The 17,811-nt window shown below is 48.2% G+C and overlaps 1 protein-coding gene across 1 annotated transcript in view; it reads right to left on the reverse strand.

Moving 5' to 3' along the window:
- Positions 1-15,030, reverse strand: part of LOC111155824 (holocarboxylase synthetase) — a 205,269-nt gene extending 190,239 nt beyond the window's left edge. Inside the window, exons 1-2 of the mRNA XM_022516241.1 lie at positions 14,836-15,030; positions 11,205-11,342 (exon numbers count right to left, since the gene is read on the reverse strand). Of these exons, the coding sequence (XP_022371949.1) occupies positions 11,205-11,342; positions 14,836-15,030 (333 nt within the window). The remainder of the gene's footprint in view (positions 1-11,204; positions 11,343-14,835) is intronic.
- Positions 15,031-17,811: the final 2,781 nt, after the last annotated feature.

The raw sequence follows: 17,811 nt of genomic DNA on the forward strand, positions 1-17,811 counted from the left end.
GAAACCCACTAATGGGTCTAGAATATTTGGAGGAAGAGAACCCTCGGGATTTTCTTTAAGCTCTGCGGGTAGCCTTCCCTCCACCTGATCGCCCACTTGTCCACCTCCCGCCAGACCTGGAGCCAGAAGGAGCAGGACTCCCCTGACCGGCGATTCGATGGGGCTCCACATTTCACACCCTCCACCTCCGATCCGAGATGAGCACGGACCTGACACTTCGGGCAGGTATGTAGCTGATTTCCAGCTTTGAGGATGGAGGAAGGATGCCAGCTCAGGGGGATGAGAGGACAAACTCTGGCCTGGGCAAGAGTTGACTCTGCAGGGGAGGGAGGGTGGGAAGCGTGAAAGGGACAGCGCCACGCTAACGCGTCTCTGTTTTCGGGGCTGTCGCAGGCAATGCATGCATGGAGGACAAACACTCAGCCAGAGGAGACCCAGCCCCACGTCCAGTTGTTCCAAAAGTTGATTCAGCCCCTGCTGGAGTGAGCACAGGTGTGGAGCTGGGCCTCAAAGCAAGCATCTCGTGTAAAAGGAGCCAATAATTAAATTCTCAGACACCCCTGAAGGAGAGACCTGGGAGATAAACGAACCCGGAGAAGGACAGGAAGCACCCAGAGAAAACACACACACACACACACACACACACACACACACACATACACACACACACACCCCCCCCCCCCCCCCCCCCCCCCCGATCAGGTTTCTCAACTCAGCCAGCTGATTCCCCACCTAAGTGCATTTCCTCTTTGTAGAAACATGGCCGGGAGCCGCAGACCATGCAAACTCCCCAGGCGGCACCGCGTCCTCCATCAAAGGGAAGTCAGGTTGTCACCCATGCATCCAGCACTGTTTGTCTAAAAGCAGACAGGGCGCTGCTGGTTTGCACTTCGAGGTGGAAACAAAGGGATTGAGAAAGAAAAGGGATGTCAAACCAAAGGCTTACCCCGAAGATCAAAGAAGAGGAAGCCCCGGTCAGCCCCAAAGGGATTTCCTGGCAGAAATCCCTTCCATAGGGGCGCCTGGGCGGCTCAGTGGGTTAAAGCCTCTGCCTTCAGCTCAGGTCATGATCTCAGGGTCCTGGGATGAGTGGGCTGTCTGCTCAGCAGGAAGCCTGCTTCCTCCTCTCTCTCTGCCTGCCTCTCTGTCTAGTTGTGATTTCTGTCTGTCAAATAAATAAATAAAATCTTGAAAAAAAAAAAAAAGAAAAGAAAAAAAAAAGAAATCCCTTCCATTAACAAAGCTCGGACTTGGGGTTACCTCGATGACAGGAGGAGGTGGTGGACCTGCTCTACTCAACACACGTCCTCAAGGAGGGCCCAGGGCCACTGGATTACATGCTCGGGGCGGCCTCCAGCGAGGGGAGGATGAAGTTCTGCGGCAAATGTGGGGGCAACTGTGGGAGCAGACGTTGCAACAGGCAGCTGATCGTCCTCCACGGGGGAGGGGATGCTAGACCACGGGACCCGGATCTGCAGCCCAGTTTCAGGCCAGATGTGACCCTGAACGTATTTAGATGTCATCAACATTTTTTTTTTATTTATTTGACAGACAGATCACAAGTAGGCAGAGAGGCAGGCAGAGAGAGACAGGAGGAGGAGGCAAGCTCCCTGTTGAGCAGAGAGCCCGATGCGGGACTCGATCCCAGGACCCTGAGATCATGACCTGAGCCGAAGGCAGAGGCTTTAACCACTGAGCCACCCAGGCACCCCAACATTTTTTTTAAAGAGAGGGAGAGGGGCAAGCGGCAGAGGGAGAAGGAGAATCTCAAGCAGGCTCCACACCCAGAGGGAGGGCTCGATCTCACCACCCCGAGATCATGACCTGAACTGAAATCAAGAGTTGGACACGCAACCAACTGAGCCACCTAGGAGACACCAAAGTCGACTGATTCAAACATTAAAGATCTTCTGAGAAAAAGACTGAGGTCCCCCAAGGGAGGAGACCTAGTGACTCCAGCAGCCACACCTACTCTCCCTGAGTGTCCCGCCTCTCCGCTGGCCCTGCAAATTCTGGCCCCGCACATTCCACCATCAGGGGAGCCAATTCCTTAAATAAATGTTTCTGGATCTTTCTCCCCACCACCTCCCTCCCCCCGTCCCCCTGCATGTGCGTATATTTATACATACACATACACGTATATGGGCACACGCGCACTTTCTTTCTTCTAAACCAACGTAATTATAATTAATTGTACACGAGGTTTTTAAAATTTGTAGCGACAAACTGGATGAAGGAAGGGAGACACGCAGAGACAGGAGGAATGTGAAACTCAGAGAGCGAGGGAAGGGGGTTACCCTGCAGCCTTCAGTTTGCAAATACAGAGGACAAAGGATGGCTACAAACTCCATTCTCACTCTCTATCATTTGAAAAGATAATATGCCCTACCATGTTTCAGGAGAGGGGTGCTGGAAAATCAAGCGACGGGATAAGGGACCTCAGAGGTGCATAGCAAGCAAAAGCTGACATGATCAGTGAAACCACGTCGTACTGCAGAACCGGGACTGACCAGACACCCCAGGAAAAAGGAGGTCCAGAGGCCTTAATTTGCCGAGTACCGGAGCCTCAGTCAGAAAATAAGAAAAAGACCCTTGCTGTCACAGACTGTTTACAGTGCTTGGGTCCTGGAGGAGTCCCATAGGCCCCTGAGGCCCCCCATCTAAGGGCTACAGCATTAGCCTCCCCGACTGGTCACAACCCACTTCCCATGACCATCCCAGTGATGCCAGTAAGCTGAGGAAGAAGTTTTAAAAGGCACCCCAAGTGTGGCGCACCTGGGTGGTTCAGCTGGATGGGCACCGGCCTTCGGCTCAGGTGTCAGGTCATGGTCCCAGGGTCCTGGGATTGAGCCCCGTGGTGCTCCCTGCCCAGCGGGGAAGCTGCTTCTCCCTCTCCCGCTGCCCTTCCCCCAGCTTGTGTGCATGCACGCGCGCGCTCTCTCTCTCTCTCACTCTCTCTCTCGCTCTCAACTAAGTAAATAGATAAATCTTTAAAAAAAAAAAAAAAAAAAGACATCCCAAGTGTTTTCGTTACCCACTGCGGTGTAACAAACCACCCAAAATGTAGTGGCTTCAGCTAATCATTTATTTTGTTCAGTCTCAATGCGGGCAGGGCTTGGCAGGGACAGTTCAACTCTGCTCCAGGAGGCTCGGGTCTGATCCCTGCACTGGGCCGGGATGCTCTACTTCCAGGACAGCTCCCTCACCCAGCCAGTGAGAGCTGCCCACCAGCTGGAGCGTCCTCGCTTGGCAGAGCAAGGGAGCTGAGTTCCAAGAGCCCAGGCAGAAGATGCCACGTGTCCTACGATCTAGCCTTGGAAGTCCCAGAATGTCACTTGCACCACATCATACAGGACAATCCACTATCCTGAGTCTCGGCCAGCTCCTGCTCCTCCCCTCTGTGTGAATGGCCCATCCAAAGACAGACTTGCTCCTTCAGCCCGGGTCCCTGCACGAGAAGGATGCACAGAGCAGAGTCCCAGCTTGAAATCGCTGCTGAGCCCACACATCAGCCAAGCAAGAAACCAAGATCTGTTGTTACAAGCCAGTGAGATGCTAGGGTCATCTGTTACTTCAGCAAAGCTGACCAAAACAATGCACAAAATTGCATTCCTTACAGCAGCCCCTCCCCGAGCCCTTCTGCCCTATTCCCAATCTCCACGAGTGGTTCCCCCATCCACCAAAAACTACCGTCCCTAGGATAAAGCCTAAATTCTTTTTTTTTTTTAATTTTATTTATTTATTTGACAGACAGAGATCACAAGTAGGCAGAGAGGCAGGCAGAGAGAGAGAGAAGGGGAAGCAGGCTCCCCGCTGCCCAGAGAGCCCGATGTGGGGCTCGATCCCAGGACCCTGGGATCATGACCTGAGCTGAAGGCAGAGGCTTTAACCCACTGAGCCAGCCAGGCGCCCCAAGCCCAAATTCTTAATGAGTGCATATAAACCTTCTGTGATCTTTGCATTATGTGCATTTGCTGACTATCGAAGAATATTCAGCTCTGCTACGTAGAAAAACAAAGAGCGTGGACGAAACCCATACATCGAGTATGTAACTTACAAGACATGCTAAAGATCGAGATCAGTGGAACATACGTGTAATGAACACAGATAAAATGGAAAGAACAAAGAAAAGCACTACCCCTAGTCAGAGAGTCGTGGACAGACCAAGTAAATCTTAAATATTATTAAGACACAAATCATGCCACCTCGGGACTGACAGTTAAGTCATCCCTGAATCAGCCACCCATTAGAGCCCCACGTATAGTCTGCCTAGGAACAGATGAAAAGCACAGCTGGCACACAGGTCTTCCAGGCACACAAGTCCTGAGTCTCCCCAGCAGAACAAGCGTGCGCCAGCCACACACACCCTCCACCTGCCGAGCCCCCTGCTTTAACCTCCTCCCTGGCCCTTGCAGCTAATCCTAAGGGTCAGCTGACCCCAGATCTCTCCACGTGCTTCTTGCTGCGTGTTTTGAAATTATTCAACGAACTGTGTCATTCACGTACCTTAACTTGGTCTGCAAGCTTCTCTACTCTGCGACTGCTGGGGAACCCTGCCTGGTCATGCTCTTTTTTTTTTTTTAAGTAACCTCTACATCCAATGTGGAGCTCAACTCATAAGCCCAAGATAAAAGCAGCACGCTCTATGGACGTGGCCAGCCGGGCGCCCCAGTTTTTAGAAGCTACTGCTGCATCTAGATAATTTCCCACACTACAGTCCAGCTCCATCTTTCTCCTCTGGCCTTATCTTGGGCCACGTCCCCAACTTATGTCTCTGTAGATGCAATTGTACTGAACCAGTCCTCAGGTGCAAACCTCTGTATCCTTCTGTACCTGCCGTTCTGCTGGGAAGCCCTTCACTCCTCTGCACCAAATCCGTTTTTCCTTTGAAACTTATCTATTACCTCCCCCGGAAGGTCCTTCCTGACCTACCCTGCCTTGGCATGGAGCTTACTTTAAAAAAAGGAATGGATCTCATAGTTCACTGTCTTCTCATTAATTCTGCAGTTCTCATTTGGGTTGATTGCTTAATGGGATTTTGCTTTTGGGGGGGCTTCTATGAATCTATGTATCTTGTACTTAACTCTAAAGTCCTTTGAGTTTAACAGGGCCCTGAAATAGTAAATAGAAAATATATATTTAAGAAAGACTTTGAACTTGATACATGTCACATTTCTTTCATATTTCTAGGATTATGGAACTCTTACAGATATTTAAAAATATCCTTTTTAATTCTGGATATCTCAAATGACTTTTTTAAAAAAATTTTTTTAATTTTATTGACTTATTTGAGAGAGAGAGAAAGCACGAGGGGGGAGAGGCAAAGGGGGATGGAGAAGCAGACTCCCTGCTGAGCTGGAGCCCCCCCCCCAACACCTTGAGATCATGACCTGAGCCAAAACCAAGAGTTGGACCCTTAACCAACTGAACCACCTAAGCACCCCTCAAATGACTTCCATTTGTGGTCATTCTATAGACTCCAACAACAAATAAATGAATCTTGGGAATTCAGTTTTTATTTACTCTTAAAGATTTTCTTTATTTGACACATAGAGTGAAAGAGAGAGAAAGAGAGAGCACAAGCAGGAGGATGTATAAGGCAAAGGAAGAGGGAGAAGGAGGGTCTGTACTGAGCAAGGAGCCTGATGTGGGACTCGATCCCAGGACCCTGGGATCATGACCTGAGCCGAAGGCAGATGCTTAACTGACTGAGCCACCCAGGCATCCCCGGAATTCAGTTTTGAAAAAATTGTAGCCTTCATATATTCATATTTTCATTAAGTCATTCATTAACGTATTTATTGAACATCTACTGTGTTCCACTTATTTTGCTAAGGTGCCACAACAAATACCAGTGGAGCATGGTAGATTCAGCTCAATTTTCAGTACGTTCTGCAATAACATTAACAGCTTTGTTTAGTAAGAATTGATGACCCAGGGACGCCTGGGTGGCTCAGTTGGTTAAGCAGCTGCCTTCGGCTCAGGTCATGATCCCAGCGTCCTGGGATCAAGTCCCGCATCGGGCTCCTTGCTCATCAGGGAGCCTGCTTCTCCCTCTGCCTCTGCCTGCCATTCTGTCTGCCTGTGCTTGCTCTCTCTCCCTCTCTCTCTCTGACAAATAAATAAATAAAATCTTAAAAAAAAAAAAAAAAGAATTGATGACCCAAAAGTCATACATAATTCTTTTGTTGCCAAAAATTCACTCACTATGAAGGCATTCATCCATTCATCTAGGGTTTATCAAGTGCCTATTATATGCCACATTGTGTGCCAGCGCTGGAGTTACATGTCCTATGGAGATACAAGGTGCATTCAGAGATGATGGTCCCTGTCAACTTGGGGAGCTCACAGTGTGGGAGGGAAGACAGCTAAGTAAATGAACAGTTAAAGTTCACCATGACAAGCACAATGGGAGGGCATGGATTGGAGGGGTGGTGGGCAATCCACTGAGCCAGGTGCCTGAGATCAATTCCTTTTTAAGTTTTAAGGCCCAACTTATAAAATGAAGTACAGTGTAATAGCCAGAGTGGTCAAAAAAATATCTCAGAATGTCTCCGGCTCCTGGTTGCGAGACCCACCAAAGCCTCTGATCGTAAATAAAATGAATTATCTGGATAGTAGCCGTCTTCCTTGGGGGGGGGTAGGCATCTTTCTCCCTCAGAAAATTAAGAAGTAAGTCGTTGCCATTAAGCAAGATCTTAAGTAAATCTTCATTAGAATGTATATTAAACGAAATAACTGTGAGAAATGCTAATTATCTCCCAAAATCTAGTCTTCCGTTCTTCCCTTCCCTTCCTTGTCTAGCGAGGACTGCAGTTTGCAGCCTGCCCTGCGGCTAAGGGGACAGGTACATGAGTGGCCTGTGAAACTTCTGATCCGAGTTTTTAAAGAGGAAGCTGACTGGCCCTTATCCCCTCTCATCCCCCAACCTGAGGGCTAGAATGTGCATGAGGTTGACAACAGCAGCGAGGGTAAAAGGAACCAGCCTCTACCAAGAGAGTGAACGAGGGGCGCCTGGGTGGCTCAGTGGGTTAAGCCTCTGCCTTCGGCTCAGGTCATGATCTCAGGGTCCTGGCATCCGGCTCTCTGCTCAGCAGGGAGCCTGTTTCCCCTTTTTTCTCTCTGCCTGCCTCTCTGCCTACTTGTTCTCTCTCTCTGTCAAATAAATAAATAAATAAAATATTAAAAAAAAAAAAAAGAGAGAGAGAGAGAGTGAACAAGACGGGCAGAGAGGAGATGAGGGCAACACACAGAAGGGAACTGGGTGCCTGGATGGCCTTACACAGCAGAACTGCCTCCCTGAGAGAGAAAGAAACTTCTAGCTTTTTGCTCTGCTGCAGTTCTGGGTCTCTGTTACAGTAGCTCTCTACATTAGCCTCTACCCTCCATAACACAGTAACTATGTTCCCTTCAGATGCTCCACATCTTTGAACTCCAGAAAGAGGTACAATTACGGAACAATAATTTAGGAACTCAAGAACAGAGCAGTCACATTTTGTGTTAAGGAATCTGCGCATACTTTATGTAATGGCGATATTTTAGAAATCCCGGCGTTGGTTTTAAGCCGAAATCTTACTATATAACAAGTAATATTAGCATATCAAGCTTACTCTAAGTTTAATAATTTATAAGAATTATGTAAGTGTTCAGTAAGATGATGTTTGGTCACTCAGATGACTTATGTTATCTAAAGAGAAGTTGGTTTGGGGAGGGAGAGGGTAGGGGCAGGGGAGGTAGAATGCGTGGATAGACTCTGGGGGCTCACATAGGTACATGTTCCATTTCCATACTCAGTGGTGAATTCGTGGGTATTTATCATATAATTTCAAATTCATCAGCGAATGAGGGCCATGCAATGACGAGAATACACTTTTGAGCAAGGATTAGGATTAACCCAAGTCTGTCCGGCTAGAATCCAAAAATAAAATACAGTGGTTTTTTGTTTTTGTTTTTTGGTTTTTTTTTTTTAAAGATTTTATTTATTTATTTGACAGACGGAGATCACAAGTAGGCAGAGAGGCAGGCAGAGAGAGAGGATGAAGCAGGCTCCCCACTGAGCAGAGAGCCCGACGCGGGGCTCGATCCCAGGACCCTGAGATCATGACCTGAGCCCAAGGCAGAGGCTTTAACCCACTGAGCCACCCAGGTGCCCCAAAATACAGTGTTTTAAGATATTTGAGCTTCTGAATAGGACAAATATTATTCAGAAATTCCATTAACCAGGGCGCCTGGGTGGCTCAGTGGGTTAAGCCGCTGCCTTCGGCTCAGGTCATGATCTCAGGGTCCTGGGATCGAGTCCCGCGTCGGGCTCTCTGCTCAGCAGGGAGCCTGCTTCCCTCCCTCTCTCTCTCTCTCTCTCTCTGCCTGCCTCTCCATCTACTTGTGATCTCTCTCTGTCAAATAAATAAATAAAATCTTTAAAAAAAAAAAAAGAAATTCCATTAACCATGGTCACAAATTTTTGCTAAACTTCTAAGAATGGTAAATTAGGACTTAAAAGCCCAAATTGGGTTTGATTTCCAATTATGTTACCATGAATGGACTCTTCATAGGTTTAAAAAAAAAAAAAAAAAAAAAAAAAAGCCAAGTATTGGCACTTTCATGATTCAACCTAATTGATAACTTAATTTGTAATTTTAATACACTGAAAATCATTGTTTTAAACAAAAAGGAACTTTCTGAGTAGTCTTTTCTGCTTTGGTGAATGCTTGAGCTCACCAAAAAATTTCACATCACCATTTGGTGTCCTTCTACTGAACACAAGAGAAGAACCATGAGCACTGCTGGCTTGGCCTCGGGTTAATGTAAGCTTTGTTGTTATGACTAGGAAAAGGCAATGTCTAGATATCTTTAAAACTACTAATGCACCCCTCTGGCTACTAGAAAGGGTATGGACACTGGTTAAAACTTTATCTGCCATTTAGCAGCTGATGGCTTTAGAAACGCCATTTAAGGGGCGCCTGGGTGGCTCAGTAGGTTAAGCATCTGCCTTCAGCTCAGGTCATGATCCCAGGGTCCTGGGGTCAAGTCCTGCATCAGGGCTCCCTGCTCAATGGGGAGATGGCTTCTCCCTCTCCATCTGCCCCCCAACCCCCACCTTGTGATCGCTCTCTCTCACTCACACTTACTCTCAAATAAATAAAATCTTTTTAAAAAAAGAAAGAAAGAAATGCCATTTAATCTTAAGGCTTCAGTTTTCTTCTCTTTAAAATGACAAGAATAGGGGTGCCTAGGTGGCTTAGTGGGTTAAAGCCTCTGCCTTCGGCTCAGGTCATGATCTCAGGGTCCTGGGATTGAGCCCCACATCGGGCTCTCTGTTCGGCAAGGAGCCTGCTTCCCCCCTCTCTCTGCCTGCCTCTCTGCCTACTTGTGATCTCTGTCTGCCAAATAAATAAATAAAATTTTTAAAATAAATAAATAAAATAAATAAAATGACAAGAATAATATCATATAGAATTGGCTGGATAAATGGTATTATTATTATTATTATCCTAAGTCTATATAAGGCTTGATAAAACATCAGGAGGCTGCCCAAGGAAATGGAGCGCCACAGCACACTGACGGCTCTCAGGCCACCCAAACATAGTTTCTTGCTCTCCTTTAAATATCTTTACCTATCTCATGGCCATTACTTCAGTCTACCTTGAATTCTAGTCAATTTTTCTAGTCTTCCTCCTGTCTTCCTTTTCTCTCATCCCCATACAATGGCTTGAAGACGGTGTTTGTAAAATGGAAATCCAGTGACGACGGCTATCGTCAGCAAAACCCCTGCTGGATTATCCAGGGGCTGGCAGGGATCACATGGTGGCTGAGTGAAGGCGGCAAGGCAAGGACTCAAAGCAGACACCTGAGGGGGCTTAGGGTCAGACTTCCACGAAACTAAGGGCATGACCGTGTCTGGGTAGAAGCCATCCCCTGAAGCTTGAGCAACAGCGAGTTTCCCTGGATTTGTGTCTAGGAAGAGAACTCCGGCCATCAAGAGGAAAACCCACGAACACAAGACAGGACTACATTTCCACGGTTTAGACCAAAAGATCTGAAGCGGAGCACGAAATGAGGAGTGGAAAAGAAGGAGGCGAGGGGAGACAGCCGGGGAGGGGCATCAGTAGAATTTGGACCTGCATGGCGGGAAGGATGCAGGAGATGAGATGAAAAACAGGTTGGGGTGTTCCTCTGAGACTCTCTTTTTTTTTTTTCCAGCAGAGAAATATATGCAACTACTTTTAGACAGGTTATGAAGTTGGAAGTGTTATCAGAATACTCCAGCGGAACTGGGTATTTACCCTAAAGATACAAACGCAGTAATCCAAAGGGGCACGTGCACCCAAATGTTTACAGCAGCAATGTCCACGATAGCCAAACCGTGGAAAGAGCCCAGATGTCCATCAGCAGATGAATGGATAAAGAAGATGTGGTATATATATACAATGGAATACTATGCAGCCATCAAAAGAAATGAAATCTTGCCATTTTCAATGACGTGGATGGAACTAGAGGGTGTTATGCTGAGCGAAATAAGTCAATCAGAGAAAGACAATTATCATATGATCTCCCTGATATGAGGAAGTTGAGAGGCAACGTGGGGTGTTTGGGGGGTAGGAAAGGAATAAATGAAACAAGATGGGATCAGGAGGGAGACAAACCATAAGAGACTCTTAATCTCACAAAACAAACTGAGGGTTGCCAGGGGGAGGGGGGTAGGGAGAGGGTGGTGGGGTTATGGACATTGGGGAGGGTATGTGCTATGGTGAGTACTGTGAAGTCTGTAAACCTGGCGCTTCACAGACCTGTAGCCCTGGGGATAATAATACATTACATGTTTATAAAAAAAAAAAAAAAAAAGAATACTCCAGCAGAGACATCTAGGAAATACATGGGGATAAAAGTTAATCACTCGGGCTGATCTGAAGAAGCGATGGGACGGGCTAGATGTTCCTCGAGCAGTGCTGCCCAGTGCAAACATGACATAAGCCCCAAACACAAGCCACTCAGGCAGTTTTTCTAGCAGCCACGTTCAAAAGAGTAAAAACAGGTGAAAATAATTTTAATAATATTTTTTTCTTTAACTCAAAATGTCTGCAAAAAAAAAAAAACAAAAAAAACGGAGTCACAGAGGCCAGGAAAGAACAGGGGGCGGAAATAGAAATTTACTTTTGGTTAAGACAGTTTCCTTCTGAGACACAAGTTAAAAACATGTTACTCACAGTTTCTGAAGAGGACGACGGTCTCTGTAAACTCTCACCTTGCACCCAAATGCTCTCTGTCACAAATGCTATGTGCTCTGCCTCAAGTATAAAAGGAGACACAAGAAACAGGGCCCATTTGTTCAAGTCATCAATGGACTGGACAGAGGGAAAGAAATACACAAAAAGAGGATTCAATATCACTTCAAATCACAACAGCCACTTACATCAACTCGGGGACCTCCCCTCCTCTGTAATTCCAGGCAGGATCTAGATAAGGTTACCAGACTCTCTCCTCCTACAGACCACATTAACCCTGAGCCTCTGGTTCAACTGTGACTATTTAAACACCTGCAACATCCCCTTTTTTTCACAACTTTAACATCTCTAGGTATGTGCAATCCACCATTAATTCTGAAGCTGGGCTTACCCCCACCATTCCTTACTTCTTAGAGCATGAGGAGTTTCCCCAATCACAACTCAGACGCACATTTAAAAGTGGGGAGACTCAGGAGTGCGCGCTGGTCCAAAGCCACCCATTACTAATAGAAGCCTGGAGAACTCTTCTTCCACTTCCCCTAGCCATGATAGAGAGCATCGACATTGGTTATCAGAATGGATTTGTCAGTTTATCTGTGCTCTCCCTACTGAAGCCTCTCTAAAAGGATAGTAAGTGGGGCGCCTGGGTGGCTCAGTGGGTTAAAGCCTCTGCCTTCGGCTCAGATCATTATCTCAGGGTCCTGGGATCGAGCCCTGAGTCAGGCTCTCTGCTCAGCAGGGAGACTGTTTCCCCCTTTCCCTATGCCTGCCTCTCTGCCTACTTGTGATCTCTCTCTGTTTGTCAAATAAATAAATAAAATCTTTTAAAAATAAATAAATAAAATAAATTTAAAAAATAATAAAAGGACAGTAAGTGAATTTTGAAGCCTTTAACCCACTAAAAACAAGGCATAGCCACAGGAGAAAAGCTCACACCTAAGGGTACATGGGGTGAGCCCTTTCAACATCACCAAAACAGAAGGTCAGGCTCCACACCCCGTTTACCAATTCAAACCTACCCTTTTGATCTGGGAGGATCAAAAGGTGTTTCCACCTGGCCTAGTAACCTGGCACATAGTAAACTATTAATAAATGTCTACTGAACTAGTGAATGAATGAAAATTTGGAGGAGAGAAAACTCCTCTCCATGGATTAACGTAATTATCATTATAGCAGTTAACGACAAAGAACAGACTGTCTACCTTACTCAAACACAGAACACGTGTATATTAAACAAAAAGTTTAAAATTCCAAATCTGTTTAAAGTCTTCGATTATAGTTATTAATATTCGTGGGAGCTTCAATTACACACACATATGCATTCTATGCATCTGATTCTAAGTATATGAAGTAAGGAGACGACAAAGACAGAAGATTCATTTCTGTAAAGTCACTTCAGTCCAGGTAGACTGACAAGGTAGCTAGCCCACAAATCATTAGCCCCACCATATTTTATAGCTGAAATCAACAGTAGCTAATCATTATTAGTCAAATTTTCCGATCGCGGGCCTTAACCGTCAGAGCTGAAACCCAACAACCACTAACCACTTCTTCATTCACTGAAGTGAAGTCACTGAGTGACTATTCTAGGGCAAGCTGGAAGCTAAGCTAAAAAGACCCAATTCCTGGGGAGGAAAGGATAAAAACTGGAAATATGAAGGGTGATTTAAAGTGGATGGTGGGGAGGGGCGCCTGGGTGGCTCAGTGGGTTAAGCCTCTGCTTAAGTCTCAGGTCATGATCTCAGGGTCCTGGGATCATGCATTGGGCTCTCTGCTCAGCAGGGAGCCTGCTTCCCCCTCTTTCTGCCTGCCTCTCTGCCTAATTGTGATCTGTCAAATAAATAAATAAAATCTTTTAAAATAATAATAAATAAATAAAGTGGATGAGGGCACAGCGCAGGCCTGTCCCGTTTGGTGTGAAGCATGAGGAACATCCCCTTGAGACAATGATACCTGAACATAACTCTAGGGTGAAGCAAGGTTAACTTCAAAAAGCAGGAGCACATCAGGTCATAGAATCCCTGAAAACCCAAGGCTAGCTTGGCAGAGGTGCCCCCACGGTAGGCTGGAGCAGTAGGAAAAAAGCTGAAAAGCCGTTACGGTAGATAACAGATCAGGAAAGTCATGGAAGTCTTCCAAAAGTAAAACTTCTTCCAAGAAAATTAAAAATATTTACATCTCAACATTTTTGAATGTTCAAAATGTTTACTCTAATTTTTTTTTTAAGATTTTATTTATTTGACAGAGAATGAACAAGCAGGGGGAGCAGCAGAGGGACAGGGAGAAGCAGGCTCCCCACTGAGCAGGGAGCCCAATGGAGGTCTCCATCGCAGGACCCGGGGATCATGACCTGAGCAGAAGACAGACCCTTAACGGACTGAGCCACCCACGCACCCCTCTAATTGAAATCTTAAAGGTTATTTTTTTTAAGTACATGAATCCAGATTGGAAACCACTGCAATAGAAAAACGCACCTTTCAATCTTTCCTTAGTTTGCTATCCCTCTCAATCTTGGTTCCTTGAGAGAATTAAGCCCTAATTAATGAACAGGGCCGTCAAGTGGAACGAGCGTCTCCTGACTCGCATCTAAGTGGTCCTAGCTCTGCACTCTCAGAACCGAGACAACAGTTACTCATTTTCGGTGGGTTATGGTATACCAACAAGGAAGGGTATCTGATGAGCTAGCAGCACCACAGAACTCCATACTTAGGCATACAACAAAGTATTCAAACCTGAGATAAGATTTTAATTCCCACGCGGGTGCTATGGTTTCGCACACTTAGAAAATCTTACTTTAACGCTAACCGACTTGCCGGAGGGAAGAGGAAAGGGAAACAAACCGATTAAAAGCAAATACTTCTAAGTGTTCATGAAAACAGTTATCTCAGCGGAAATCTGCGCAGACCGCACTGGGAGGTCCAGTCCCCCTCCAACAGCTGAGTGGACAGAACCGCGGTCCCCTTTACAGAAAGGGAACGGTTCTGCCCAGACTGGACGACCGGCAGGTGAGCGGCTGCACCTGGCAACTGTCAGGCTCAGCACCGGGTCAAAAACAAAGTCTGTGCGCAACCGAAGTCATACAGACGCGGAGACCATCCGTGGGGCGCCCTGGTGGGTAAAACTCGCGACCGACAGGGCCATTTTTGTGCCCTCAGAGATTTCGGAAAGAGACTGAGGATCTGCGGTCTTTCCGTGAAGTCAGGCTCAACCCGACCGCAGCCCGCAGTGGGGGAGGCCGTCGGAAGCGCACTCCAGGTGGCCAGCGCTGATCGCCAGATTTGCAAGGCAGGAGCCAGGCCTTCCCATACCCTCGACCCGGCACGCCCGGGACAGGGAACGTGTCGCCGGTCGCAGCAGTTCCGGACCTCTGGTCCCCCGTCCGGGCTCCCGAGGATATCGCACGCAGAGGTGCCCCCAAGCCCGCCCTCGAGACCTGAAGCCCGCGACCTCCCGACTCGCATAGACCCCGCTCAGCGCCCGCCGGGCCGGCGCTTCCGGCAGCCTGAGCCCCGAGGCCGCGCCTCCCGCCGGCCCCGCCCCCCGCGCGTCCCCGGCCCCGCCCCCCGCGCGTCCCCGGCCCCGCCCGCACCCCGCCAGCCCCGCGCCCGCCCACCTGGCTCTCGCCGACGCAGAAGACGCGGCCGCCGCGGCTCAGGCACACGCGGGCGTCCCGGGGCCGCGCGGCCGCGCCGCAGAAGGTGAAGGAGCAGCGCGAGGCGCGCAGCCGCTGCACCGTGGCGCGCACAAGCGCGGCCGGTCGGCGCCCCCAGCGCGCCCACAGGTACAGGTAGCACAGCGTGATGAGCATGACCGGCCGGCCGGCGGCGGCGGGACGCGACCCCCGCACGCTCGCACCTCGGGCGCTCCCCTCCCGCCCGGCCCCGCCCCACGCCCGCCCTGCGCGGGCCGGAAGAGGCCGCGCCATAGGGGTGAGGCCGCGCGGGCTGGGGAAGGCCCGCGGACGCGGGAGCGGGGGTGGGGGTGAGTACGGAGGGAGGAGCGAGGCCTCGCTGGTGGGGGAGGGGCGGGGGAGGAGGGAGGGAGGAGGGAGGCTTCGCTGGGGGCTGGCCAGGATGTTGGGAGGCCTCGCAGGGGCGTGGGTGGGTGAGGATGGAGGGAGGCTGCGCTGGGAGGAGGGAGGCCGCGCTGGGGGCAGCGGTGCGGTTGGAGGGAGAAGGGAGGGAGACCGCGCTTGCGGAGGGGGGCGGGAGCCGGGAGGGAGGAGAAAGGCCTCGCTTGGGGATGTTGAGGCTTGGAGGGAGGCTGAGCTGGGGCTGAGGGTGTGAGGATGGAGGGAGGCTGGGGGGCGCTAAGGTGGGGAACCGTGAGCTTGGGTGCTCCCGCACCCCGACACTGGTGGGGGAGGGTGTGATGGAGGGAGAAAGGAAGCATAAGGGAAGAGGCGGCTGATAAGGTTGGCGAAGGACCAGGGGATTAGGCCCATTTGGCTGGTTTAAGCCAAAATCCAGCTTCCCTTTCTTGGAGAGCTGGGAGGCAGATTGAAGAAGGGCCTGTGGGTATGTGTACATTAACTAGTAGTACCATATGGGATTCAGCTAACACACGGCCTCTACGCTGTACAGCTGGGAAAATAAGGTGAGACTAGGTTTAATATATTATTCTAAGCCTTCTTGCAAAAAGGATTTTACAATAAATTACATAAATTCACAGTACAATTATATATATATATATATATACACACACACATATATATATGTATATATATATGACTCTAAATATTTTAAAATAAGGACTGAAAATAAGTTGAAGATAGACCAGCACTAAAAAGACTGCCTGGTATTCATGTATATGTGAGTTACCAATGTGTGAGCATCCTAAAACCAGAAGAAGAAGGGAAACTCATCAATTATGATTCAAGGTTCTTGTCCCCTAAGAGAAGCATAATTATTGTTGATGGTGACAGAGATCTCTCCCATGGAACCTCATTTGTTTTAAAAGGCAGTTTGCGGGGTGCCTGGGTAGCTCAGTCGGTTAAGCATCAACTCTTGATTTCTGCATAGGTCATGATCTCAGGGTCGTGGGATTGAGCCCCCTGTCAGGGTCCACATGCAGCAGAGAGTCTGCTTGAGATCGTGTCTCTCTCTCTCTCTCCCCTTCTCCTTCTCCCTCCCCCCTCTCCCCACCCCTGCTACTTCCCCATCAGCTCATGTGTGCACTCTAATAAATATTTTTTTAGTGCTCGCTTCGGCAGCACATATAATAAATTTTTTTTTTAATAACAAAAGGCAGTTTGCAAAAAATCAGTGTCCCCAGCAACTCTGAAATGTAGCAAAGATTTTCCCTGTGCTGCTTCCTACTCTGGCCTTTGCTATAAGTAGAAGGTCTAATGCAGTAGCAGTCAGGGACACCAATCCCAGGTCTTACTTAATCCAACGATAGACGTTTGAAGTGCCCTGACCATTTATTCATCTGCTTTAAATCAGTGGTCCAGAAAACCCACTTCCAGAACTTCAGATTTACAGTCAGGTGACAGAGGAACTTTTTCTCAGTGTATACAGCAATAATAGATTTTAAAAGAGAGAATCGGAAGAGAAAGAATCAGCCTCAAAAACAAGGTAAGCATCACAGTGGACCAGAAATAGAAGGACAGTAAGTGATGGGCAGGGCTGAAGCCATATCCTCCACTTCCCTGCAGGACAGTGGCAGTTGGAAAGGGATTTCCCGCATGGTCACAAGGCCTAAAATTGTGTCATTGGGTCCCTGGAGGAAGGAAGGAATGAGTCCTCCTGAAGAAGGCCTTAGCCGTTCCAGGATAACACAGGCCTAACAAGTTAGGAATAAGAAAATGAAAAAGCTTTACAAAGTGATAAACCCTGAGGTTTTACCAGGCAAACCCTTCAGATAGCCTTCTTAGAATTAGCTGAATTATGATTCTAAGGACACATCCCCTCCACTCCAGCTAGGTATGAATAGGTCATCTCCTCTACCTGAAGGTCATCTCTAGTTCTTCCAAGTTCCTTAAGAGCTTTGCAGTCCCACCTTCCCAGATACCGTAACTCCATCGAGCCAGAATGGGAACTTTCCAGGTTAGCCCTTAGATGCTTCAGGATGTCATGGCTCAGAAGACATCATGAGGAAGGGTAGGGGTCAGTTCTGTGCACAGCTCTGGGTTATAAAGAATGGGGACCATAGTGGGTCTGAGAAGTTGGTGAACTGAGAAGTCGGTGAGGTCCTTTCTTGACCCTTGGACTGAGGAGCCCTGTTACCATTCAGACCCAGGAAGGAGCACAGGAAGGCAGAGGAGTAAGAGAAGTTAAACAGGCACATGGTGCTCTGTTTATGATCCCACCTAAAATAAGGATAACAGCTCAAGGATGGAGCTTATCATTCCTGGATAGCAAAGGGAAAGGATGCAAAAATAAGACATCAGGGGATCTCAACTGTGTGCATACCTGATTCACCCCTTATAGTCCCTCGCCACTCAAAGTGTGGTCCCTGGACCAGCAGCACTGGCATCACCCGGGGGGGCTCACAAGAAATGCAGAACCCCGGGCTCCACCCCAGACCCACTGAGTCAGCATCTGCCCTTCCACAAAATCCCCCAGGTGATTCACAAACATTAAAATTT

The sequence above is a fragment of the Enhydra lutris genome, unplaced genomic scaffold (assembly GCF_002288905.1).
Source record: "Enhydra lutris kenyoni isolate GAN:26980312 unplaced genomic scaffold, ASM228890v2 scaffoldscaffold43, whole genome shotgun sequence".
Classification (NCBI taxonomy): Eukaryota; Metazoa; Chordata; class Mammalia; order Carnivora; family Mustelidae; genus Enhydra; species Enhydra lutris.